We start from the raw sequence: 24,447 nt of genomic DNA, 5'->3' as shown, positions 1-24,447 counted from the left end.
AAAACCTGAGGCGAGCCCCACAGATGTAGATTCCTTTGGGCCAATCCTGACCCAGAGGGGTCCCCCCCAATCTGGACACCCAGCCAGGAAAAAGGGAAAAAGAGGCATATGACACGTGGAGAAGAAGGTTTGTCTTAGAAAAAGAACAAGAGTCCCCTAAAGATTTATACACATGTCCATGTTGAAAGTGATGTGACTTGGTATTTTATCATGAACGCAACGGACACTGTTCTCAGGGCTTTACAAACTTCTTTTTTTTTAAGTGAGCGCCGTGCCCAGATTGGAGCCCCATGTGGGGCTCGAACTCATGACCCCAAGATCAAGTCAGACATTTAACCAGCTGAGCCGCCCAGATGACCCTTAAAGTCTTTGCTTTCTCCTCAAAGCAACCTGGTCAGGTAAGTACAATCACCTGTCTTTTGCAAATGGGCACCTGAAGGCATTCGACCATAGTCACCTAGGTGGAAAGTGGCAGAGTTGGTCTGGCTCCAGTGTTTGGCTGCCTCCCTTGTAACTGGCCATTCCAGCCACAGGTCTGGTATATCAAGGTATAAAATCCAGCCTCCCTAGGAAGTCAGCAGCCATTCTGTAAACTCTTAGCCTGTCTGTAACTAATTAGCTGTGTTGCTTTCCATCATTTTACCCCTGACCTGTTTCCTCAAAAGTTAAGCGACTGGGGGTTTGGGTCTGCTCCTTCATCCACAAACTGATAACTAGGCCCTCTTGACCGTGCCGAGCGAGCGCTGTGGCTACAAAGCTAGCCGGGAAGCAGGTTTGCCTTGAAGGAGTGCAGGATGTGAAGGGAGAGCCGCCAAGCCAGTGATTATTGCAGAAGAGGAGGAGAGAAGCCCCTCCTGTGAAGTGGGCTCCCTCCCATCTGGCAAGTGTGGAATTTGGGCAGGAGGTGTTAAGTAAGAAAGGCTTCCCAAAGTAATTATAGGGAAGGTAGGAATTAGCCAGGCAGGCAGGGAAGGCGGAGTGTCCAGGCAGGGGAAACAGGATGTGAAAGCACAGCATGAGCAAAGAAAACAGGGGGTTCCAAGAGCTGGGTGAGAACATCTTTGCACATATTCTATTAATGTCCATTTTAAGAGGTGACTTTCCCTCCCAGCATGCCTATATATGTGGTTCTTTGAAGCTTCACAGAGCTAACACAGCAGTCTTTCCTAGGAGGTGGTCAATCAGCCAACATGTATTTGCTGAGAACCTACTAGGTGCCCTATACAGATGGGGGAGGTGCCTGAAGGTCTTTCAGTTAGTTAGAGTCCACCCAGTCCTGATATAGGGGCCAGGAACATGCAGAAGCATGCTCACCCATCTCCAATGAGGTAAGTAGGCATCTATGAAGCACAGAGCGACCCCCTCACACCATTATGTTAATACCAACTTTTTAGTTCTGGGAAGGTTCCAAGGTTGTCTGCTCAGAAAGAGGGGAATTGGGATGAGAGATGAAAAAGGGTTAGGAGGGACGCCTGGGTGGCTCAGTGGTTGAGCGCCTGCCTTGGGCTCAGGGCGTGATCTTGGAGTCCCAGAATCGAGTCCCGCATTGGGCTCCCTACATGGAGCCTGCTTCTCCCTCTGCCTGTGTCTCTGCCTCTCTGTGTGTCTCATGAATAAATAAATAAAATCCTTTTTAAAAGAAAAGAAAAAGGGTTAGGAGAGATTCCTGGATGAGGCAGGCTCCTCTTGGTAAAGATCAGTTGAGGCTTTGGGAATAACACTGCCCCCTCTGCCCTCACCACGCTGTGCACACACACACACACACACACACACACACAGCTTCCCCACCTTTGGCACCCCCAGGAGGAGGCAGCTTTGGTCCTTGTGGTTTACAGCTGACCTCCTGGAGGGAACTGTAGATTTTGTCAACAACACTCCACATCTTGAAATCTTGAAAAATAAGCAAGAGTGGTGGAGAGGGTATGGAGAGAGATAGTAAAGAGAGGGAAACCAGAAGTGAGCAAGGTGGGGAAGAAAGAAGAAGACAGGATCCAGCGCAGGTTACGGAGGAACACTTGCAAGATGTTGCTGCTGCTGCTGCTCCTGGGGACTGTCGTGAGCAGATGCCTACATGATGAGACACAGAAGTCTGTGACCCTTCTCAGGCCCCATCTCTCCCAACTTGCCCCAAACTTCCACTCTTCCTCCCTCACCCTCCCTGGTTCCCGTGATCCCCAACCCCTGCGAATCCGAATCTGCTATATCAGAGATCCTGCATCAGCCGGAGCTTGGGATCCTGAGGGAGCCGAAATAAGAGGGGGACCCCAAGCCCTGGCCCTGGCTGCAGCCAGACAGGCCACTCAGCAACTCCAAGGGGTCCTCGCAGGTGATTGGAGATTAGAAGGAGGCAGGGAGGGCTGAGAAGCAAAGGGCTAGGGGGGGAAGACAACCAGAGAAAAGGAACTCTTAAGATGTTGAGGGGAAATTGACCACTTATCTTTTTTTTTTTTAAAACATTTTATTTATTTATTCATGAGAGACGCGGAGAGAGAGGCAGAGACACAGGCAGAGGGAGAAGCAGGCTCCCTGGAGGTAGCCCGATGTGGGACTCGATCCCGGGTCTCCAGGATCAGGCCCTGGGCCAAAGGCAGACACTAAACCACTGAGCCACCCAGGGATCCCAACCGCTTATCTTTTTAAGTTCCTCCAGTGCAAGGCCCCCTGCTTCTGAGTCGAGACCCTGCACAGTACTGCCATGCTGTCTGGGGGGACCCGGACACCCCAAACTATCACAGGTGAGTTCATGCCCTTGAAAATGTATATACTGACTCTTTAGGGGCACAGAAATGTCTCCAGCTCACCTACAGATATTCATTCTTGGCAGATGCAGCCTCTTAAACCCAGAGTACAAGGGAGAGACTTGCCTGGGGGCAAAGGTGAGGGCAATTTCTCAGATTTGGGGATCTGAAGATCTCCAGCCTGCCTAGTCTTCTCCAAGACCATTAGCACCAAAGTCACTTAAAGTGCTTCCTAACAAATGTAAATTCCTGAGCCCCTTCTCCCCTAGGCAATTTATTAAATGGGGGGTGGGGGGGAGTGGGCAGGAGTCCCTATTCTGACCAGCTGCCTAAATGACCCTAAGGCCGACTAAAGATAAAGACTGTCCACTCCTCACTCCCAGTACCGTTTCCTATTGTCCTCACCTGCTAAGCTAGATGTTTCATTTCACTCCGGGCCAGATCCCTGATGCCCATCTCCGTGGTTATGCATTGTGGCCAGAGCAGGGTCCCCCACAACTGGTCCAGCCAGATGGGCCTGGGGTCCAAGACACTGATTTTCTCCTGTATGTGTTGGTGGCCCACACTTCCAAGTGCCATGGAGAGGTAAGACCCTAATCAAATCTTTTTCCCTGTTCTGCCTCTCTTAATCTTAAGTATCATGGGGAGGGGAAGGGAGCACAAAGGCAGTTTTAATTAAGTTGTCCTTATTTGAGGTGACTTGGTCATGTTGATGAAATTCGGGTGGGAGCTAAGCCCCTTCGAGCCATCCCTTGGTACTATCCTTGCTGAGTTCCCGGGATGTCCACTTTCAGGAAGATCTCTTCTGTGTACCCCACTTCCCTGCTTCCCATCTACCTTGTCCTGGCCCATCCACAGCCCTCTGTCATAGCCTATGCTGCCTGCTGCCAGCTGGACTCAGAAGACAGACCCCTTGCTGGCACCATTGTCTACTGCGCCCAGCATCTCACCAGCCCCAGCCTCAGCCATCGTGACATCGTCATGGTGACTGCTGCATGATGAATAGAAAGGCGCAAACAGGTTGGGGGAAGGGGGCAGGTCACTCAGCTTCCGCTGGAGTGGAAGAATCTACTAAGGATTGGAGGAGAAGCTGCCTCAACTCTAAGAAGAGCTGATTGGGCAGAGGGACTAGAGAGTGGCTAGTCAATCTGCTCCCTCCCCCACCCCCCTCACCCTGCAGTCATTTGTCCTTAGGTCACACTACACGAATTGCTCCATGCTCTGGGTTTCTCCGGACAGCTCTTCAAGAAGTGGCGGGATTGCCCCTCAGGACCCAGCGGTAAATGAGAGGAGTGAGGGCAAGCTTTCCTACGATGTCAACAAGAGGGGATCACTACCATCCCACCAACTCCTTCCTTCCGGTGCTGCTCTACCCTTCCTAAGTCTTCCTCTTCTCATATTGCCTTCTTCGCTTTTTGTGCTCAGTTAGGGAGAACTGTTCCACAAGGCAACAAGTGACACGGCGAGATGAGTGGGGACAGCTGCTTCTAACCACCCCAACTGTTAGCCACAGCCTGGCCAAACACTTGGGAGTGACAGGGACTTCATTGGGTGTTCCCTTGGAAGAAGAGGTGAGAATGAGAACACCTGGGGGTGCTGGAAGGAACGAGGAGTAGACAGGTGGCAACCAGCTACCTCCTCCCTAGGGCCCTTTGTCTTCACACTGGGAGGCCCGAATGCTCCAGGGTTCTATAATGACTGCTACCTTCGATGGTGCCCGGCGCACTCGACTTGATCCAATCACTCTCGCTGCCTTCAGAGATTCTGGCTGGTACCAAGTCAATCACAGCGCTGCACAGGAGCTGTTGTGGGGCCAGGGTGAGAACAAGGAGAATGGCAGAGGGGCCCTCGTGACCTGAGTCAGTTTGGGGGTAGTGAGAGAGATTGGGAGGGATTATCTGCTGGTGTGAGGGATGCTTGGGGCATCATTTGTTCTTTTTTTTTTTTTTTTAAGATTTTATTTATTCATGAGAGACACACAGAGAGACAGAGACACAGGCAGAGGGAAAAACAGGCTCCTCACAGGGAGCCTGCTGTGGGACTCAATCCTGGAACTCCAGGATCACGCCCTGAGCCGAAGGCAGCCACTCAACTGCTGAGCCACCCAGGTGCCCCAGCTTTGTTCTGAGGGTTCTCTCTCTTCCTGTCTCTCAAGTAGGAGCTGGCCTGGAATTTGGCCTGGTGACTACGTGTGGGGCTGGCTCCTCAGACTTCTTCTGTACTGGCAGGTATGAGTGCTGCATGGTTGAGGGGCTGTACAGCTGTCAGAGACCCTAGTGTCAGATGCCATCCCTTCCCCACAGCGGAGTGGGCTGCCATTACCTGCATCTGGACAAGGGAAGCTGTTCCTCTGACCCCATGCTGGAAGGCTGCCGCATGTACAAGCCCTTGGCCAATGGGGTGAGATGACTAGAGAATAGAGTGAAACTGAGTGGGCCCAGAGCAGAGTCAACTTCCAAGGCATCTAGGCAAACATTTTTCTGCCTCCTGCCCCGCCCTTCAGAGTGAGTGCTGGAAGAAGGAAAACGGATTCTCACTGGGGGCAGAGAACCTCCATGGGGAAATCTACCATTCCCAGAGTCGTTGCTTCCTTGCCAACATCACCTCACCACTGTTCCATGAGGCCAAGACCAGGCATCCCTCTCAGAGCCCATACCTGAAGGAAGCAGAGCTCACTGGCCGCTGCTACTTACATCAATGCACAGAGAGAGGAGCATACAAGGTGCAGGCAGAGGGATCACCATGGGCCTCATGCCTTCCTGGAAAAGCTATTCAGGTGGGCATCGTAAGTGAAAAGCTATGCAGCACATTGGCAAAAGGAAGTTTAGAAGTGCTTGTACAGTGGTACTATCCAACCTATTTCGATGTTCATTCTTTTTTTTTTTTTTTTTTACCAGGTACCCACTGAGTCCATGACCCTGACCTAGGCTGTACTTTTTCCTGGGAAGGAGGGCTTGAGCAATTATGATCAAAACTATACCCTGCTATGTATTTCCTTGCAGATACCTGGGTACTATGGTCTTCTCTTCTGTCCCCGGGGTCGACTGTGTCAAACTAACGTAGGTACCAGCACTGTTACTTCACCACCTGTGAGTCTTCCGATCCAAGATGGGTTATTCCAGCTGTCTTTACAATTAGCTGGGCCCCCTGGCGACTCCATGGGGAAGGGAGAGCTCGAAGAGCTGACTGAAGCATTACTACAGGCCCTGGTGAGCAGAGGCGGTGCCAGCAGGTAAAGGGATAGTACAGGCTGAGGATTCATACAGTGGGCCAAGGGAACTGCATAAGTGGGTTACTGAACAACTCTTCAACTCCCACTCCTAAGCCTGTACCTGTTTCAGGAGTTACTCTTCCAGGGACTCTACCTCCCTTAAGAGATCCAAATGTCTCTATAGGTGCTATTTCCACAGCCCCTCCATTACTGCTAGCCTAGTGTTCACCGTGTACATGTGGAAGTCATCTGGCTGCCGAGGGCCTTCAGTTGGTATGCTACACAGGGCCCTGACCTTGACTCTCCAGAAACCCCTAGAAGTACACTATGGAGGAGCCAGCTTTACCACAGAACACATCAAGTAAGACAATATTCCAAGTAGTTTTCTTTCAAATCCAGGAGTCCAGATGTTTGAAATTGCATTAAGCACTCACTCCTATGTAGGTCCTAAACAGGGTTATTTCAGAAAACTAATGTGATGACCTCAGGTCTATCACTATGGGACACCCTTCCCACCACAGTAATGGAGTTCCTCATCTCTAGGACATAGGGATCCTAGTCCTCTTCCTTCCTTAAGTACTAATGGGGCACCATGTCTAGCTAGCCAAACACCGTAGTCTAACTCTTCCCTTAAATCATTTCCCTCACTGCCAGGTTAGCTTCTAACAACTTAAGTTTGCTAGGAGACTGGGATTTTTTTTTTTTTCCTCTTCTTTTCTAGGAGACTTGGATCTTGGTCTTTTTCCTACATTCAGGTTCTATATTCCTCTGATTTCCTTTATAGCTTACCGATTGGATGAAGCAAGGTTTCATGAGCTCTGTGTATTATGATAAAGGTGAAGCCCTTCACCTTCCAAGCCTGGGCATTATTCCAAGCCAAATATTACCTCTATGTTCCTAGGTTGCTGGCTACCTTGGACCATAATCCCTCCGTGACCCATCTTGCACTGTCCATGGGACTCTGCCTAACACTGCTTATCCTGGTGGGTGCACTGGGAACCGTGGCTTATCAGAAACGAGCTACTCTTCGGGTGGCACCATCTGCCCCTCACCATTCACCAGAGCTCCAAGACACAAGAGACCCAGTTGGAGGAATAAGGGAGGTGTGATGTTACCCAAAGCATGACAGGGTAGACAGGGCAGATTATTTCTTGGAAGACAACTGCATGCCAAGTCTACCTTTTCTCAGAATGCCTTTCTCTAGGTATCACCTCTATACTAGCCTTGTAATGAAAAAGAGCTAGAGACATGGTTCTGAGGATTCTTTATTTTGATACAAAAAATAAACCCTTTAACCTATAGAGTGTCACTTGTTTTCATATCACAGAGCAAACTTACAGAATAGGAATGTTACCAGCTCCAAGAATATCACATATACTTTAGAAGTCATTGCTATTTGGATTCAAACAAACATCAGTGTGGAAGGAGTAACTAATTGTTTCCCTCTCCTGATTTTTTCATAATTTTACAAAATCATCACTAGGAAAGCTAATAGTTGGCATGTCACACAATTATGCCAGAATCTGGAAAGGGCAGTGAAACCAACCATGTGAATCCAGTTAAACTATAAAAACATGACCTTTTATTGTCCTTCTCTCCTGCTTCTGGAGTAGGAAAGCTTTACTTAAAAGCCCCCATGGGCCAGCAATATGCTTGAGTTATTTTTTTTTTATGCTTGAGTTATAATGTGTAGGTTCCCTCTCATTATACTTGCAAAAGAAGCCACGGAATTCTTCAGAGTCTGATATGTAGAAAGGAGCAAGCGAGGAGGCAGACTGGATTTACTTGGATGGAAAACAATGATGTGAGCAGTCCAGTTGATAGGCTGTTAACATTGAAATAACCAAGGCTTGGGGCACGTGGGTGGCTCCGTCGGTTAAGCATCCAACTCTTGATTTTGGCTCAGGTCATGATCTCAGGATTGTGAAATCAAGCCCGCTTAAATCAGGCTCAGTGCGGGGCATGGATCCCGCTTAAGATTCTCTCTCTTCCTTTGCCCTTCCCCCACCTCCAAAGATATAATCAAGCCTGTACAGGTCAACAAGTTCAATCAGCTGATTGGAATACCATCCCTAGACCTTTAAGCGACACATCCGAAGTTCTCACAGTAAAGTTGTGGCTCCATCGCTGTGATTATCTTCTTTGATTTTAATGTCCATCAGTCTTTACCAGCTGTAGCAGCCACTGCTTGGTAAAACTTTGCCACGAAGTCTGGCTCACTGACCTCCAGCTGCCTGACAAATTCATTGCGCTCCTGCTCAGCCCAACCTCGAAACCACTGATCCCAAAGACGTAGCTGGCACTCAAAGATACAAGGTGGTCGGTTTGCTCTAGACACACTAAGCTGCTCCAGCCCTTCCAGCAGTGGCTGTAATTTTCCTGGCACTGCCTTAGCTACCAGGTCCTGTAGGAAACGTTCACGCTGGGGACCTGACCAACTGGCAAACCAGTGAAGAATACACTTCATCTCCTGGGAAGTGATGTAAGACATTGGGGGTGGGGAAGAGTTAGTAATACTATCTGGTACTGAGGGTAGAGGAGGAGGGAAGGATAGTGGCACTGAAGAGGAAGATGATTCCAGCGGCATCCTGAAAGATAAAAGCACCGTTATATATTCTCTAGATAAAGTAACAAAACACAACTTCCCAACAAGGAATCTTATCACAATCAGCATCTACAGATAAAATTACTTTTCACCAATTTACAGGAACACAACAGGGTACTTCATACTGGTTATTATCCAATTACCTTAGAGAGGTCACTCAAGAATAACTTAATTTCACATTTGCTAACCTTCCTCTTTTTGAAACCATCACTCTCCCCAAAGACTGCTTCTCTCCATTATTCTTATAAAGAATCTAAAAATAATCTACACATTTCTTGCTCATTCTCTCTGGCCTACTTTTATGTTCCAGGTTGAGTAAAGAAAAAAAAGACAAACAGTGATTAACATTGGTGCGTCTCATCTTAAAAAAGAAAAAAGGAACACATTTTTAAATCTAGTACATGCAGCCAATCTGGACCTAGATGTTAATCATTCCAGAGCTATCAACAGTGAGAGAAGAAAAGAAATCATACATGATGGAAAGAGTGTTTTGTTTGTTTTGTTTTTTAAGATTTTACTTATTTATTCACAAGAGGCACAGAGAGAGAAGCAGAGACACAGGCAGAGGGAGAAGCAGACTCCCTGCAGGGAGCCTGATGCGGGACTCAATCCGGGTCCTGAGCCAAAGGCAGACACTCAACCGCTGAGCCACCCAGGTGTCCCAGAAAGTCTTCTTTGTAATGTGCATATAGCCTCTGAAATATGCCAAGAACGTCATAACATCCATTACTTCCTTACATTTCCAGTAAAGCACCAGGAAAAACTGAAGACCAGAGTAAGTGCCTTACCCAAAATAAAACACAGTAAGAAAAAATAGAAGCCAGTTTATTCCAAACTGGAAAATGTCTAGTTAATTTGGTAGCTTAGGACCCTAACAAGTGTCACACTGCTGTAGATGTAGGGCAATTGAGGTCTTTGCACACTTTCCTTAAAGTTTAAAGTAAAATACTCATTGATGCCCTGCCACTGATTTGCATCAGTAACGCAAATAGAAGGTGAGACCACTTGAATAGGTTTCGAGCTCGCCAGTTTGAATTTCTAACAATGAAAACCTTAAACTACTTATCGGTGACCTATTTTATTGTTCTGCGGCAATCTGGGAGTATTTGCAGTGACAAGGAAAGGAAACCCTATACTTAAAATTAACATCAATCAGTTCAGTACCCAAACAGTCCGAGACTGCCTTTTTCACAGCGGCCCTACAAGAAGCAATTCCTCCTTAAGGAACTTTATTCTCTTAACTTTATTCTCTTCCTTAAAAGTAAGGAAAAACTTTTGCCGAGTCTTGCGACATGGCCCCCACAGCAAACTCAAGTTCAAGGATTATGACTTCGTTCACAGTCTGGGCCCAAAGACACGGTGCTGCCACTTGCCCGCTCTGGAGGCCAGGTGGCCCGGCATCCAAGGACCCAAAGAGCAACGTAGTCTTGGATGGGAGTGGCGGGGATTCGGAAATGGGGAGGCGGCAGCTGGACTGGCAGCAGGACGGCAACTGGGCCCTACCTGGGTAACCCGCAAACACCGAGTCTGACCCGGCCCAGGGGGGGGCTTCTACTGCGCTTACCTCCCCTTTCCTCTCACAGGGAACCCGGAGACCGTCACAGAGATGCTTAAATTCCAACTGTCGCCGCCGCTTCCATGTTTCCTGAAAACCCTAAGCAGGGCCAGCCCGGCAGCCCACGCACTTCCGGCCCCGGGCCAGCCCCAAACACCCAAGCGCCTCAGCGCCCCAGCGCCTCAGCGCCCCAGCCGTAGGTTCGGGGAGAGCCGAGCAACTCCGATTTTGTTATGCCAGAGTCGAAGGCTTCCGAATACATCCGATTCAAAGCCTCGGTACGACGAAAATAACCGAGCTCTGAAAGCAGAGGGTGGGGGGGGCGCGGCTGGGAGGAGGGAAAGAACTGATTGGTGCCGATGTGGAGACGGAAACACCCGAGCAGTTCCGGAGGAACCCGGGGAGTTCTGAGTGGTAATCGAGGGGTTGACTATGGCAGTGGGCGGGGTCAACTCGGTACGTTCCAAGGGCGTTGGCGGAAATTACCGAAGATGCCCGAAGCCGTCGGGACGGACCCGAGTACCTCACGCAAGATGGCGGAGCTGGAGGAGGTGACTCTGGACGGGAAGCCTCTTCAGGCGCTGCGGGTGACCGACCTGAAGGCCGCACTGGAGCAGCGAGGCCTAGCGAAGAGCGGGCAGAAGAGCGCCCTGGTCAAGCGGCTCAAAGGGGTGAGAAGTCGGCGTTGCCGGGGTGTCGGAGGGGAGCGGACCCGGTAGAGACGGGTCTCTGCCGCGGCGCAGGCGCAGTGTCCGGGCTCCGCGCGAGCTCGCTCAGGCCGCCAGCGCGAGCCTCCGGATCCGCGCGCACGGTGGTTGGTGAGGCTCGCGCTGGAATAGAGATAGCGCCGGTTCCCGCCTTAACGGCAGCGGCGCGAGCCCAAAATGGGAGGGTGCGCGCTACTCTCTCGGAGTGTCTTAAGCTCCTTCCTCCTTCCCCCACCCCCTCCTTGTTTGTGTCTGTGGTTTCGGCGCATGCGCTGCAGAAGGAGTTAAATCCCACTACTACCACCGGCGTAGCTGGCCTGAGGGGGGCGAATTGGGCTGGGTCGGAGTTAGGGGTACAGTTGGGCGGAGGGGTGAATGGGGTGGTTGTCGGTGTCCGGAAGAATAGGATCGGGATGTAGAGTAAAATGTCTGCCTGATTAGATCAGGAGGTGAGATAAAGAGAAACCTTGATTTGAAGGGACTCGGTTATAGAGGGGTGTATAATTTATAGGGCATCCAGAAGCAATTTGGGCGGATAAGAGTTTGGTGAATATTGATGAGAGAGGGGGCAGGTTGGTATATGTTGGGCGTTTTGAATCGATTTGAGTAGCTTAGGGTGGGATCGTCATGAGGTGGGTGGATTTGTGTGTATAGATTTGGTGTAAACGGTGGGAAGAGGAGGATGTCTTGGTCTTAAATGGGGGTTAATTAGAATACATGGCCTCTAGTACATATTAGTGCTGGGTTGGATCAAGGGTTAGTTTGACAGACCGTTGCCTCTACAGAAGCTGAAGGTTTTGTGTATGTGGATTGGGTCAGCCATAATTTAGAGTCTGTGGTCATTTTGTGCTATAGCCTCCCTTTTGAAATTTTTATAGAGTTGATAAATCTACATGCCACTCTGTTGGAAACAATACAAGTTCATTCAAGTAGATCTAGTCCTGGGTAACTGAGCAAGTAATTCAATCAAGCCAAAACCAGCAGCCCTATGTTGGTTTCCTGTATTTGAAGCTGACTTGAGTATTTGAAGTCATTTTACCTGCATGGCCAGATTTAGAAGGGGCATTAGTCAGAAGTATAGAAGATAATAGGGACTGTAGTGCTGGTTCTGTCACTGTAACTGATTTTATTACATAGCCAGGTCACTTGATTTTCTCCATGTGCCTGCATTTTACATTTGTACATTTGAGAGCAGTAATGGTGGCTATGTTTAAGGGTCTTCTGAAGATGAATGAGAACAGTATTAGTTAAAGGGCTTTTAGGTCCCTGGGAAAAGAGTACAGTTTAACTGTGTATGGTTAGTCATTGCATTCAATGAAGAGTTTGGGGAGGGATTGGGGGGGGGGGGCGGTTTCCCCTAGTTTCTGACTTTTGCCCTTCTCTGTACCAGGCTCTAATGCTAGAAAATTTACAGAAACACTCAACACCCCATGCTGCATTCCAGCCAAATTCCCAGGTAAGAAAAAAGGTTCGTTAGCTAGGGTGGGCTCTTTTGATGCACAGACCTATTGAAGGACATAATGATGTATATTTGATGCTTAATTCCTCACTGGTGTTTTCCTAAGTTCCCTGGGTTGGAAATGTCCTCATACCAGGAACAGTTGAATTTTAATAGAGAATTCCAGAACTGAATTAGAAGAGCTGTTAGTTAATTTCTGATACTTGCAATGATGTGTGCAGAAAGATGGGACTCCAGTTGATTAAGTATAGTACAAGAATCCAAAGTCATTTATTTGCCATTGATTTGGGAAAAGTAGTTGATGTCTTTGAATGTAGTAGATAAGAAGTAGACAATCAATAGGGCAGTGTAAGGAAATACTTGCTGATCAAGAAGTCTGGTGTTGACAAAGATTTTCCAAGAATTCAATCCTTTGGAAATTACCCGCCATTACCAGTGTTAATGCTAACTATGCACTTACTCCCAAACATCATTAATTCCTTGGTTACTTAGGGCAGAAATTTAACCTTTGGAGGTCCTGGGTCCTTCAGTTCCTATGTATAACACGAGAAGGCATTGGACTGTGTACATAGCTTTATACTCCCCTCTTAACTAAATTAGATCTATTTTTATCTGTTATGTATATTGAGTTTCAGCATAAGATTTCTTTAGAAATCATTCCACAGTTTAAAAAAGTGAAACTTTTAGACTGTGTGACCTCATAAGATCATTTTCAGCTCTTAAAATTGCCTCATTATAGTGTGTTACGTACATAAAGGAAAATCCAGGGCTTTGTTAGTGCAGTTTTGTGCAGCTCTGGTACTAGATGAAGTCCCAAGATACTGTGGAAAAACAAGAGAGCCTTCCTAGTCCCTTGTTGCCACTTCATTAAGCTATATCATAATCTAGTAAGTTTACAGATGTTTAGTTAAGAATAGGTTTAAGATAAACTACATAAGTTAATCAGTTTGTGATTATATTCCTTTTGTTCATTGCATTTTAGTCTTTGAAGCTTTGCTTTTATTAACCTAGGATTTTTGCAGCAAATGCTTATCTTTTCTAATACATGCAACCCATACTTCATCAATGTCCGTTGAGTACCAAGAGACCTGTTTCTATTTTAGATGAAAAGAAACATTTACCTTGCTTGGGAAAGAGGACTGAAAACAAGCAATATGTATTCAGATTTTTTTCTTGAGTTCTAGTAGGACTTGCTAAGCAAGAAGGCTCTGGGGAGGAGGACTTGGGAAGAGAAAACTGAAGGACAGAAGAATGCTGTGGGAATCTGTATTGCAGGAAAAAAGTTGGAAAAGGAAGTAAGCTTCTGGATTTTAAATAGTGTTACCTAGGATTTCTTCCCACCCAAAGAAAATAGAGTTAAAACTCTGAAAGCTGAACAGTCATCCCCTTTCTTAATCTCTTGCTTTCATCCTTTACTGTACTTCAATTTTGGACGTTTGACAAAATGGTTCCAGGATAGGTGGAGATTGACCATTTTTATCAACAAAAAATGACATGGTATGAACTAGTATTTTTTCTTGTTATTATTAAAAGGAAGATTTAGATTATATTTAGATAATTTAGATTTTAAGTTACTTGGGCATCACTGGTTGGGAACTAAATATTTAAAATAAGAAATTATGTGTGGTTCCTCTCTTTGCCATCCTTTATGAATCATAGGATTCTTTATTTTGGTTCAACAAAACTTAGAAGAGGGCCTTCAAACATTTTGATAATCTTTCTTGGATTCAAATATAAGAGGAAGACTTGCTCCGTGAAATTTTCTTCCCTGTGTTTTCCTGGTTTGCTTTCCTCGACTTTTCTTTTTCCATGTCTTCTACACAGATTGGCGAGGAAATGAGCCAGAACAGTTTTATAAAGCAGTATCTGGAAAAGCAGCAGGAGCTTCTTAGGCAGCGTCTGGAACGTGAAGCCCGAGAAGCTGCAGAACTTGAAGGTAAGCCCGGACTGTCAGAAGGAGTTTTTCATTCTTAACTCCTGTCACTGAGTAAGATAGGCCTGTTTAACTAGGCAATTTCAGGAATAAGTCAGGCTGAAACTGCTACTTATTTGCTTTGGTAGTTGAGCCAAGTGAGTTGTTTGTTTACCTTTTGTCAGGGAAGAAAACACTTAATTTAACTATCTGTTAGAAGAGGATTCCTGCCAACAGGAAGAATTATAAGTAAATTAAGCTACCCTTTAAATGAGGTAGTTCTTAATCCCAGGGAGTTTTTTCTGTGTACAGTGCTCTTTTTAGTATATGCTCTGTGTCCCATGACTTTGCTTGATTTCCTTCACTCCCCTACATATTCCCACATGATGAGCCCTTCACTCCCTCCCTGCCCCGACCCAATCTGTACTTTGCAGAAGCTTCAGCTGAGTCGGAGGACGAGATGATCCATCCTGAGGGAGTGGCTTCCCTGCTGCCTCCTGACTTTCAGAGCAGCCTGGAGAGACCAGAGCTGGAACTCAGCAGACATTCGCCCAGTACGTATCTCCCTCCCCACTGCGCTGTTTTGTCAATCCTGCGTAGTTGGTGGGGGGAGGTAAGTTACGCCTCCTTTCATGCTAAGCCTCCACTGAAGTCCCAGAGAAATTCTGCGACATTGACACTTCACATCTGTTTGTCATGGGAATTATGTCCTTTTGGAAGTCTGCTTTCACCTCTGTGTCATGTTAACCTCTCAGAGTGTTTTCTAAGGCAGTATGATGTTTCGTCTCCTCTGTACCTCTTTAACCTCCTGTGCCTCTGGATTGAGCAGCAGTCATAACTCTTCACCAGTTGTATAGATTACTTCTTGCACACTCAGTCATACCACCCAAATGGGTATCTGCTGTAGTTCATTAATTCATTCAGCAAGTTTTTGTTGAGTGCCTGTTGTATGGTAGGCACATGCTAGGCACCAGGAATATGGTAGAGAAAAGACAAGTTCCTGCCTGAATGAAATGTATAGCCTAGGGAGGAGATGGACATTAATCAAATTATTATATAGTTACCATTGAGCTATGTGCTCTGAGAGACAGTGCAAAATATCATATGAGCATATTACAGGGAGTTCTAATGCATTGTGTGGAGTTGTTCAAGCAAAATTAGCTTTTTCACATAAAAATTAAGCACCCAGTTTAGTATCTCAAGCAAAAATCTGTAAATGCAGCTTTTATCTTCTAAACTACCTAAGGAAAAAAAAAAAAAAAACTACCTAAGACGGTATACTTTTAGGAGAACATGTATATAAGATGTGAATGGTAGGTAGATATGTTAAATCAATGTGTACAGTAAAAGTATTTTGAATATCTATTAATGTTAGTGGTCATAAGGTAATCGTATCTAATATTTTTTAGAATGTGTAGAAGTAACTAACTCGTCTAATTAATATAGAATTTGAACATAGATTTTTAGAAAATACTTAATGGTAGAAGAATAATAAGTTATTTTAGAGATCTGTTTTTCCTCAAGTACTACATATCTCCATGCTAGAGTATATGGGGAGTTAGCGCATTGTAAAATCTTTTTGGGAGAGAGAAGATAATTGCACATAAAGCCAACAACTGAAGGTGATGTGTTTTGTTTTATTTATTTATTTGTTTGTTTGTTTATTTAAGATTTTTAAAATTTATTTGTGAGAGACATAGGCAGAGGGAGAAGGAGGCTCCCTATGGGGAGGCTGATGTGGGTGGGACTTGATCCCAGGACCCTAGGATCATGACCTGAGCCAACGCAGGTGCCTCTGAAGATGGTGTGTTTTAAAGCGTCATATAAATAGTGCAAACACATAGACCATAAAAATAATAGAATAAGGGGATCTCTGGGTGGCTCAGCAGTTTGGCACCTGCCTTTGGTCCAGGGCGTGGTCCTGGATTCCCGGGATCGAGTCCTGCATCAGGCTTCCGGCATGGAGCCTGCTTCTCCCTCTGCCTGTGTCTCTGCCCCCCCCCCCCCCTCTCTCTCTCTATGTCTGTCATAAATAAATTAAATAAATAAATAAGTAAGTAAATAAATAAATAAATCTTTTTTTTAAAGGTACATTGGATTAATATTGCAAAGGGTTTTGAATATCAAGAATGAATATGAAATTTTTTATTTTAAGGGGGAAACCATTGAAAATACTTGATAGGAGCATGATTTGATAAGCAACTCTCTTAAATAAGCCTCTCAAAAAAAAAGTTCTCTTTCAGTTCTAAATGTAATTTGAAATGAAAATGAGAAATGGATCCTGAAATAGAAATAAGGTTTCAGGGGATCCCTGGGTGGCTCAGCGGTTTTGCGCCTGCCTTTGGCCCAGCGCATGATCCTGGAGTCCGGGATCGAGTCCCGCATCGGGCTCCCAGCATGGAGCCTGTTTCTCCCTCTGCCTGTGTCTCTTCCCCTCTCTCTCTCTCTCTCTCTCTCTCTGTGTCTATCATAAATAAATAAAAATAAATCTTTAAAAATAAAAAAAAATTAAAAAATAAAAAAAGAAATAAGGTTTCAAAAGCAAAGATTTAAAGGATAACCAGTCCCTTCAATGTTTTTTATCATCAACCAGACTTTTCCTATGGTGGTAATTAATGAAGGGGGTGGGGGAGACAGTAAAAGAGGAGAAAAGAGAGAAGCAAAAAATATGAGATGAATGTAGTAAATTGTAGAGTACAGCTAACAATTCCATTTGTGTTCTTCTGTGTACTCTCTGCCGTAAACTCTCTTACCTCTGATCTTGGCTAGAATGTGAATCTCATAGATGTGGTACAAAATTTGGTCAAGGTCCTAAATGGAGTGATGGTTGGGAGTTCTAGTGGTGTTTAGTTGGATCAGTTGCAATGCCTGGAGTTTGCCCAGAAAATTAGGTTCTTTTAAGATGTGCAGTGTTAGTTTGTTAGTAGGCCAGTAAACTATCGGGATCCCAACTTATTTGGATGTTTTGGGGGTTCTCTCTTTAATAAGATTTTTTTTTAAGATTTTATTTATTTATTCATGAGAGACACAGAAAGAGAGAAAGACAGAGAGAGAGGAAAAGACACAGGCAGAGGGAGAAGCAGGCTCCATGCACCGGGAGCCCGATGTGGGACTCAATCCCGGGACTCCAGGATCGCGCCCTGGGCCAAAGGCAGGCGCTAAACCGCTGAGCCACCCAGGGATCCCCAAGAATTGGTTTTTAACATCCTTCCTGGCTCTTCTTGACTACTCTCTTCACTACTTTCTTTAGAATTTTCTAGGGTTTTGGGAGACACTATCCACCTTCCATAGTCAGAGTTGTCTGAGTTTGCCTCTAGATCATGATTGGGTGTACTAAAATCCTTATTGCTATAAGTTAATTATTTCAAAAAGAGTCCCAATCTAGGAAAATAGACATTTAAAAATGGATATCAGGGCAGCCCAGGTGGCTCTGCGGTTTAGCTCCGCCTTCAGCCGAGGGCGTGATCTTGGAGACCTGGGATCGAGTCCCACGTGGGGCTCCCTACATGGAGCCCACTGCTCCCTCTGCCTGTGTCTCTGCCTCTCTCTCTCTCTGTCTCTCATGAATAAATAAATAAAATCTTAAAAAAAAAAATGGATATCAGGATACCGCTTCTTTAACAAAGGTATAGCTCCAGGGAATCTTAACCAGCCTTTTGCTTATAGGGCATATAGTCCTCATTCATTTTTCTCATATTAAATTTGGAAGCTGAGATTCTAGAGAAATGGTAGGTAAGTTACTCAGCTAACATGAGTCAGATTTAGGTTTGGCGTCATTGCCAGATCTCCATTCTCCTAATTCCTGCTTCTTATTCATACCCAGATACCCAGATTCCCTTTGTCCACAGGCTTTGCTGTTATCTCTAGCTACCTTACTTGGGTCCTACAAATCCTGCCCTAGGATTTGTTTTTCATAATGAAGAAACTACTTTGCTATATGGCTCTTATAAACATTCTTCACTTTATTGTCTAGCAGCCTGAAGGCTTCTGACTTTTGAATCTACATTTACCCTTGCTTTTTAACTCCTGAAATACATTTTTTAATTGCATTGGCTCTACCCTTTGCTAAACATACTCAGTTTCTGCACATATTAACATCTGGCTTAAGATACTTAGGTGACTATGTGCCCATAATAGATGTCCCCTTTCCCAGAAGCTTGTATGCATCATGTCAGTTCTATACAGGGAGCTAGAAAGTGAGTCCTCGTTCTCTTTTATCTTGTTTTTTCTTCTTTATATTTTGTATTGCTTACTAATTTCCTGTTTTTACGTCTGAGGGTCCCCTCCAGTCGCCATTTTTTTGCAAAACAGTCATGACCAAAACTTACTGAACAGCCTACATCTCATTGGTGACTTATTACTTAAGTGCTTCCAGAGAAGTAATCATCTAGAATTCTATCACTGCAGTTTTACAGCATCAAAACAACATTATGATCCAATAGAATAGCACTTAGCTTTGAGTAGGTCGAAAAAGAGGCTCTTTGCTTGTACATACCTAATTTTATTTTATTTTTTTAAATATATTTTTTTAAATTTTTATTTATTTATGATAGTCACACAGAGAGAGAGAGGCAGAGACACAGGCAGAGGGAGAAGCAGGCTCCATGCACCGGGAGCCCGCGTGGGATTCGATCCCGGGTCTCCAGATCGCGCCCTGGCCCAAAGGCAGGCGCCAAACCCCTGCGCCACCCAGGGATCCCTACATACCTAATTTTAAAATCATAACTCTAAAACTTTTTTAAGTTCCAGGATTTTTGTTTTTTAAATAGATTTTATTTATTCATGAGAGACGCAGAGAGAGAGAGAGAGGCAGAGACACAGGCAGAGGGAGAAGCAGGCTATCCGAGGGAGCCTGATGTGGGACTTGATCCCGGGGCTCCAGGATCATAGCCTGAGCCAAAGGCAGACCCTCAACCACTGAGCCACCCAGGTGTCCCGTCTAAAACTCTTTGACCTGTTTTAGCACATTTATCTCTGACCAACTTTACAAAACGTGTCTTTCCCACCCCTTAATTACATTTATTTATTCAGAGCACACAGGTGCTTACTGAAAGCTGTTAATCACCACACAGCATCTTTTTATTTTTTTAAGATTTTATTTATTTTTATTTTATTTATTTTTTTAAGATTCTATTTTTTTTTTTAAGATTTTATTTATTCATGAGAGACAGAGACACAGGCAGAGAGAGAAGCAGGTTCCATGCAGGGAGCCTGATGTCGGACTTGACTCTGGGATTCCAGGATCATGGACTCCAAGATCACGCCCTGGGCCGAAGGCAGGCGCAAAACTGCTGAGCCACCCAGGGATCCCCAACAGAGCATCTTTAGTATGACTTTAAATATGTGCATATAACTCCTGTTTTTAGATTAAAAAGAAAACGAAGAGAATGTTTCTTAGAACTTGTATCGATAAAGCTAGTACTTGAGATAGCTAGACCTATGAATTTTAGCTCTTCATAGGATTTGAAGAGTATGTTTTTCTTCCAGAGGATGGGATTTTATCCTTTTGAAAATATTTATTTTCTTATTACAAAAAGTAGTAGGTAAAAAAAAAATTTTTTAAGTAGTATGTGTTTATTAAAGAAAATTTGGAAAAACTAGAAAAAAACTATTTTTTGCATCATCCATAGTCCTACAAACTAAAAAACCTGAATTGATACTTTGCTATATAATTTTCATCGTCTTTTCTTTGTCTACGTAAAGTTTAAAATATCTGCAACATTAAGATCTATATTATTCCTTTGACCTGGTTAACTTTTTTTTGAGAGTATGCTAGGGGATGTGGAGAGGCAGTAGGAGAGGGAGAAAATGTTTAGCAGGCTCCACACCCAGCATGTAGCCCAAAGAAGGGCTCAGCTCCATCTCACAACCCTGAGGTCAGGGCCTGAGTCAAAATTAAGAATCCAGTGCTTAACCAGCTGAGCCACCTTGGTGCCCCTCTCCTTTTTCTTTTCTAATTCTTAAGCATCTGGATAATTTTAAGACTTATTTCTAAGATTTTATTTTTAAATAATCTCTATACCCAACATGGGGTGTGAACTCACAGCCCTGAGATCAATAGTCACATGTTCTACCAACTAAGGGAGCCAGAGGAAGGTACAGAGATTTTCTATATGCTTTCTACTCCCGCACCTGCACAGCCTCTCCCATTATCAATATCTCCCACTATTGTGATACATTTCTTAAAATTGAAGAGTCTGTGTTGACAAGTCATAATCACCCAAGATGTATAGTTTATCCTAGGGTTCACTGTTGAGTTGTACATTTTGTGGGTTTGGATAGTTGTATAATATGTAATAATTCCAGTGTCATGTAGGGTATTTTCACTGTTGTAAAAATCCTTGATGCTCTGCCTGTTGTCCTGCCCTCTCCCCCACCCCAGCCTATACCTTTTTCTCCTATTTAGTTAAACTACAAAAATAACTTCTTTATTTTATATTTGTATAGGAGCTTTATCTAAAATTAATGGAAAACAATTTTCTTTCAGTTTTACTCATCTTGTAGTTTAACCTATTCCACTTATTTAATTATGATATTATTATTGATTATTACTATCACCACATTATTAACTTCTAAGATTATCCCTCAGTATTTGCTAGAGAATCTGGCCTGCCAGTATATGTCCTAACCATAGATCCTGTACACACATCCATAATGCAAGTCATTATTCACTAAGATATGAAATGGCATATTTTTAGAGATCCTATTAGTGAAGTGATCATTGAGTCAAGTTTTATAGAATATGTGCAGTGTCTTAGTTCATTTTATGTTTTTTTCTTTTACTTACAGAAGCAAAGACAAGTTCATTTTAAATTGCTGGGATATAGAATTAAGACCTTGGGTTAGAGCTCACACCTCTATTTTATTTGCACTGATTTAGTATAGGACTGGGTTTTGTGGATCATTAAAGCCTTTTGTACTATATTAAAATTGAGCCCAATCTGAGTTAAGTATCTGGAATATAATCATATTTAGGCTGTTTTCTTTTTTCTCTTTTTTTTTTAATATATATATTTTTAGATTTTATTTATTTATTGAGACAGAGAGAGAGAGAGAGAGAGATTGGCAGAGACACAGGCAGAGGGAGAAGCAGGCTCCATGCAGGTAGCCCAACGTGGGACGCGATCCCAGGACTCCAGGATCACACCCCGGGCTGCAGGCAGCGCTAAACCGCTGTGCCATTGGGGCTGCCCTTTAGGCTGTTTTCTAAACTGGTTCTCATCAATATTTGCATTCCTATTCTTTGTAATATTTTAATACTGGTAGGAAACTCAGAAATCTTTCAGTCCATCTCTGCCTTTTCCTTGGTCAAGACATTGAGACCCAAATTTGGTTGTGTCTGTGTGTGTGTGTGGGGGGGGTGTTTTAGAGAGAGAGCACACTTGCATGAGAATGGGGATGGGGAGAGGGAGGAAGAGAGAATCTCAAGCAGGCTCCATATTGAGTGCAGAGCCCAGTGCATGGCTCGATCTCACAACCCTGATATCAAGACCTGAGCCAAAATCAAGAGTTGGATACTTAACTGACTGAGCCACCCAAGTGTCCCAAGACCCCAGTTTTTTGGTTTTTTTAAGGTTTTACTTTTATTTGAAAGAGAGCAAGGGCACTCATACATAAGCAGGGGAACAGCAGAGGGAGCAGTGGGCTCCCCACTGAGCGTGGAGCCTGACATGGGGCTCAGTCAATCCCAGGGCCCTGGGATGATGACCTGAGCCCAAGGCAGACACTCAACTGACTGAGCCATCCAGGCGCCTGGGCCCCAATTTTTTTTTTTTTCTTTTTTTATTCATGAGAGACACCCAGAGAGAGAGGCAGAGACACAACACAGGGAGAAGCAGGCTCCATGCAGGGACTCGATTCTGGGTCTCCAGGATCACACCCTGGGCCGAAGGCAGGTGCTCAACCACTGAGCCCAGGCGTCCCTGGGCCCAAATTTTTTAAGTGATTTATGCACAATCACCTTTTCTTATGGAATGTGAACAAAATTTTCTTTCTAGTTTTACATGGAGTTATTATTTGAAATGACCTAGATTGGTGGTTTTCAAGCTTTCTTGAACTTATTTTTCCTTTCAAAAAGAATCCCACCTTGAGCACTTTATATAAAACATAATTAAGGGGTACCTGGGTACCTGGCTCAGTCAGTTAAACGTCTGCCTTTAGCTTATGTCATGATCCCGGGGCCCTGAGATCAAGCCCCACATCGGGCTCCCTGCTTTGCGGGAGTCTGTTTCTCCCTCTGCCTGTGTTGTACTCTCTCCCTGCTTGTACTCTCTCACTCTCTCTGTCAATTAAGTAAATAAAAGTCTTTAAAACAAAACTAAATAAATAAAACAGTAATTGAAAGGGCCCATTTCTGAAGCCCTGTCCAGTGGCTTGAAATAATTTCTAGGAATATTAGGGCCCGAAAACAATTCATGTAAGTACTTACTTCATGAGATTATTTTACAAACTGGTCTGTTAATCATTATATTTTGTTCAAAACTAGTGGTAGCAGGCAGCCCTTTTGGTGCAGCAGTTTAGTGCCTCCTGCAGCCCAGGGCGTGATCCTGGAGACCCTGGATCGAGTCCTGCGTCGGGCTCTCTGCATGGAGCCTGCTTCTCCCTCTGCCTGGGTCTCTGCCTCTCTCTCTCTCTTTGTGTCTCTATGAATAAATAAATAAATCTTGAAAAAAACAAACTAGTGGTAGCAATATGCAATCCAGAAAAATTGTGACAAAACATTTTGTAGAAATAAGCGTGTTTTGTATTTGTGCATCCCTGCTAAACAGTTTGAAGCCCCTAGTAGTTATTTTACAGTTATTTGAGTTATGTCTAATATGTGAATTGTCTTTGGGATATTGAAAATATTCCAGACATCACAGTAGGAATAATCAATAAGACCCTTAGAACTTTTTTTTTTAAGATTTATTAATTTTTTTGGAAAACAAGTGCATGTGAACAGGGAGAGGGGCAGAAGGAGAAGGAGAGAGAGAACATCCTCAAGCCAACTCCCCACTGACTGCAGAGTCCAACTCAGGGCTCAGTCCCAGAACCCTGAGATCATGATCTGAGCCTAAGCCAAGAATTGGCTGCTTAACCAACTGAACCACCCAGGCACACACCCCTCTTAGAACTTTATATAGTATTCTGCGTAGAATTTAAAGAAATGAATATAGATACATATTGACCAACTCATATGCTATAATTGAATTTTAGAAAGCGTCTTCAAATGAATGTTTACACCATGAATCTGACTTGATTTTCTTTCATTTGATAGGAAAAAGCTCCTCTATTTCTGAAGAGAAAGGTGAATCTGATGATGATAAACCAAGGAAAGGAGAAAGACGATCATCCAGGGTCAGACAGGTAACTCAGATACCTGTTAAAGCTTCTGTCACCTCTCTGGGTACTGCTTTGTATATCTCCTTCCATCACTTTTTCAGAGTTGGTGTCTCTTTAGATTTCTGTACTTCTCTCTCTCTCTCTCTCTCTCTCTCTCTGTCTTTTTTTTTTTTTTTTTTTAGATTATTTATTAGGGAGTGCACAAGCAGAAGGAGGAGCAGAGGGAGAGGGAGAAGCAGGCTCCCCATTGAGCAGGGAGCCCAATTGGGGGCTTGATCCTAGGACCCTGGATCATGACCTGAGCCAAAGGCAGACGCTTAACAGACTGATCCACCTAGGTTCCCCTGTAATTTTCTTCTTTCTCCTCTTTATCTCACTTTTTTGTGTGTTATTGGGAGGAGCGGTGATTTTGTTTATTTTTGTTTGTGTTTTTTTGAAAAGCACTTGTTAGCATTTAATGAACCTCCCTCTACTTGGCTTCAAGCTAGTAGGATGCAAGTCTCCCCCCACCCTTCATCTTCTCAGCTTTTCTACTGAACAGTGACCTCATGACAGGCTGTTTGGGGAGGTTTCCCTTCTTCAAAACTTTGTCATAGCCTGACTGCACCATGTCACTGATAGGAGCAGCTCCAGTCTTGTTTTTGGCAGTATTTACCCGTGTCTGCTCACTAACTAAAGTCCACAGTGTGTTGGGGTTGACAGATGGGCAGAAGCTCTGGCTTCTCTTAAGTGGTAATGCCTCATTACCAAGGTAACCTAGGTGATATTTGTCAAAGTTGATCCCGTGGTGATGCATGCCACCAGCATTGGCCTCCTGGGTGTTTCCAGGGACTTGCCAATGTAGCCGTGGCTCAGGTGGCCGAGGTCTTCCTCAGTTTAGATGGCATATGAGCAGCCCAGACAAAAAGAGTTGTTTTTTTGTTTTCTAATTAGGTCTGT

The 24,447-nt window shown here is 44.5% G+C and overlaps 3 protein-coding genes across 11 annotated transcripts in view; 2 read left to right on the top strand and 1 right to left on the bottom strand.

Annotated features, from left to right (window-relative positions):
• Positions 1–407: 407 nt before the first annotated feature.
• CIROP (ciliated left-right organizer metallopeptidase) lies at positions 408–7,977 on the top strand. The gene is made up of 14 exons (XM_077908622.1): positions 408–2,326; positions 2,642–2,735; positions 2,825–2,876; positions 3,180–3,323; positions 3,597–3,722; positions 3,933–4,017; positions 4,164–4,309; positions 4,385–4,556; positions 4,897–4,966; positions 5,042–5,138; positions 5,242–5,514; positions 5,741–5,970; positions 6,134–6,310; positions 6,851–7,977. The coding sequence occupies exons 1-14, from the start codon at positions 2,023–2,025 to the stop codon at positions 7,056–7,058; spliced, it is 2,178 nt and encodes a 725-aa protein (XP_077764748.1). The 5' UTR covers positions 408–2,022; the 3' UTR covers positions 7,059–7,977.
• C9H14orf119 (chromosome 9 C14orf119 homolog) lies at positions 7,199–10,942 on the bottom strand. Of its 2 annotated transcripts, none has more exons than XM_077908621.1 (2): positions 10,596–10,942; positions 7,199–8,537 (listed from the first exon to the last, which is right to left on the bottom strand). In XM_077908621.1, the coding sequence occupies exon 2, from the start codon at positions 8,534–8,536 to the stop codon at positions 8,108–8,110; it is 429 nt and encodes a 142-aa protein (XP_077764747.1). In that variant the 5' UTR covers position 8,537; positions 10,596–10,942; the 3' UTR covers positions 7,199–8,107. The 2 variants fall into 2 exon arrangements, with proteins under 2 accessions (XP_077764747.1, XP_077764745.1); XM_077908619.1 differs by lacking the exon at positions 10,596–10,942 and adding an exon at positions 10,119–10,570.
• ACIN1 (apoptotic chromatin condensation inducer 1) overlaps positions 10,454–24,447 on the top strand; it is a 34,593-nt gene continuing 20,599 nt past the window's right edge. For 5 of the 8 annotated variants that reach the window (XM_077908613.1, XM_077908611.1, XM_077908612.1 and 2 more), the window contains exons 1-5: positions 10,454–10,780; positions 12,207–12,272; positions 14,100–14,211; positions 14,622–14,741; positions 23,444–23,532. In XM_077908613.1, coding sequence (XP_077764739.1) covers positions 10,469–10,780; positions 12,207–12,272; positions 14,100–14,211; positions 14,622–14,741; positions 23,444–23,532 — 699 coding nt within the window. In that variant the 5' untranslated portion in view covers positions 10,454–10,468. Of the gene's footprint in view, positions 10,781–10,865; positions 11,266–12,206; positions 12,273–14,099; positions 14,212–14,621; positions 14,742–23,443; positions 23,533–24,447 lie in introns of those variants that run through there. The other 3 variants (XM_077908616.1, XM_077908615.1, XM_077908614.1) reach the window with 3 other exon arrangements.

Source organism: Canis aureus, chromosome 9, assembly GCF_053574225.1.
Source record: "Canis aureus isolate CA01 chromosome 9, VMU_Caureus_v.1.0, whole genome shotgun sequence".
In the NCBI taxonomy this organism is placed as follows: Eukaryota; Metazoa; Chordata; class Mammalia; order Carnivora; family Canidae; genus Canis; species Canis aureus.
This window is presented reverse-complemented; position numbering and strand designations above follow the sequence as displayed.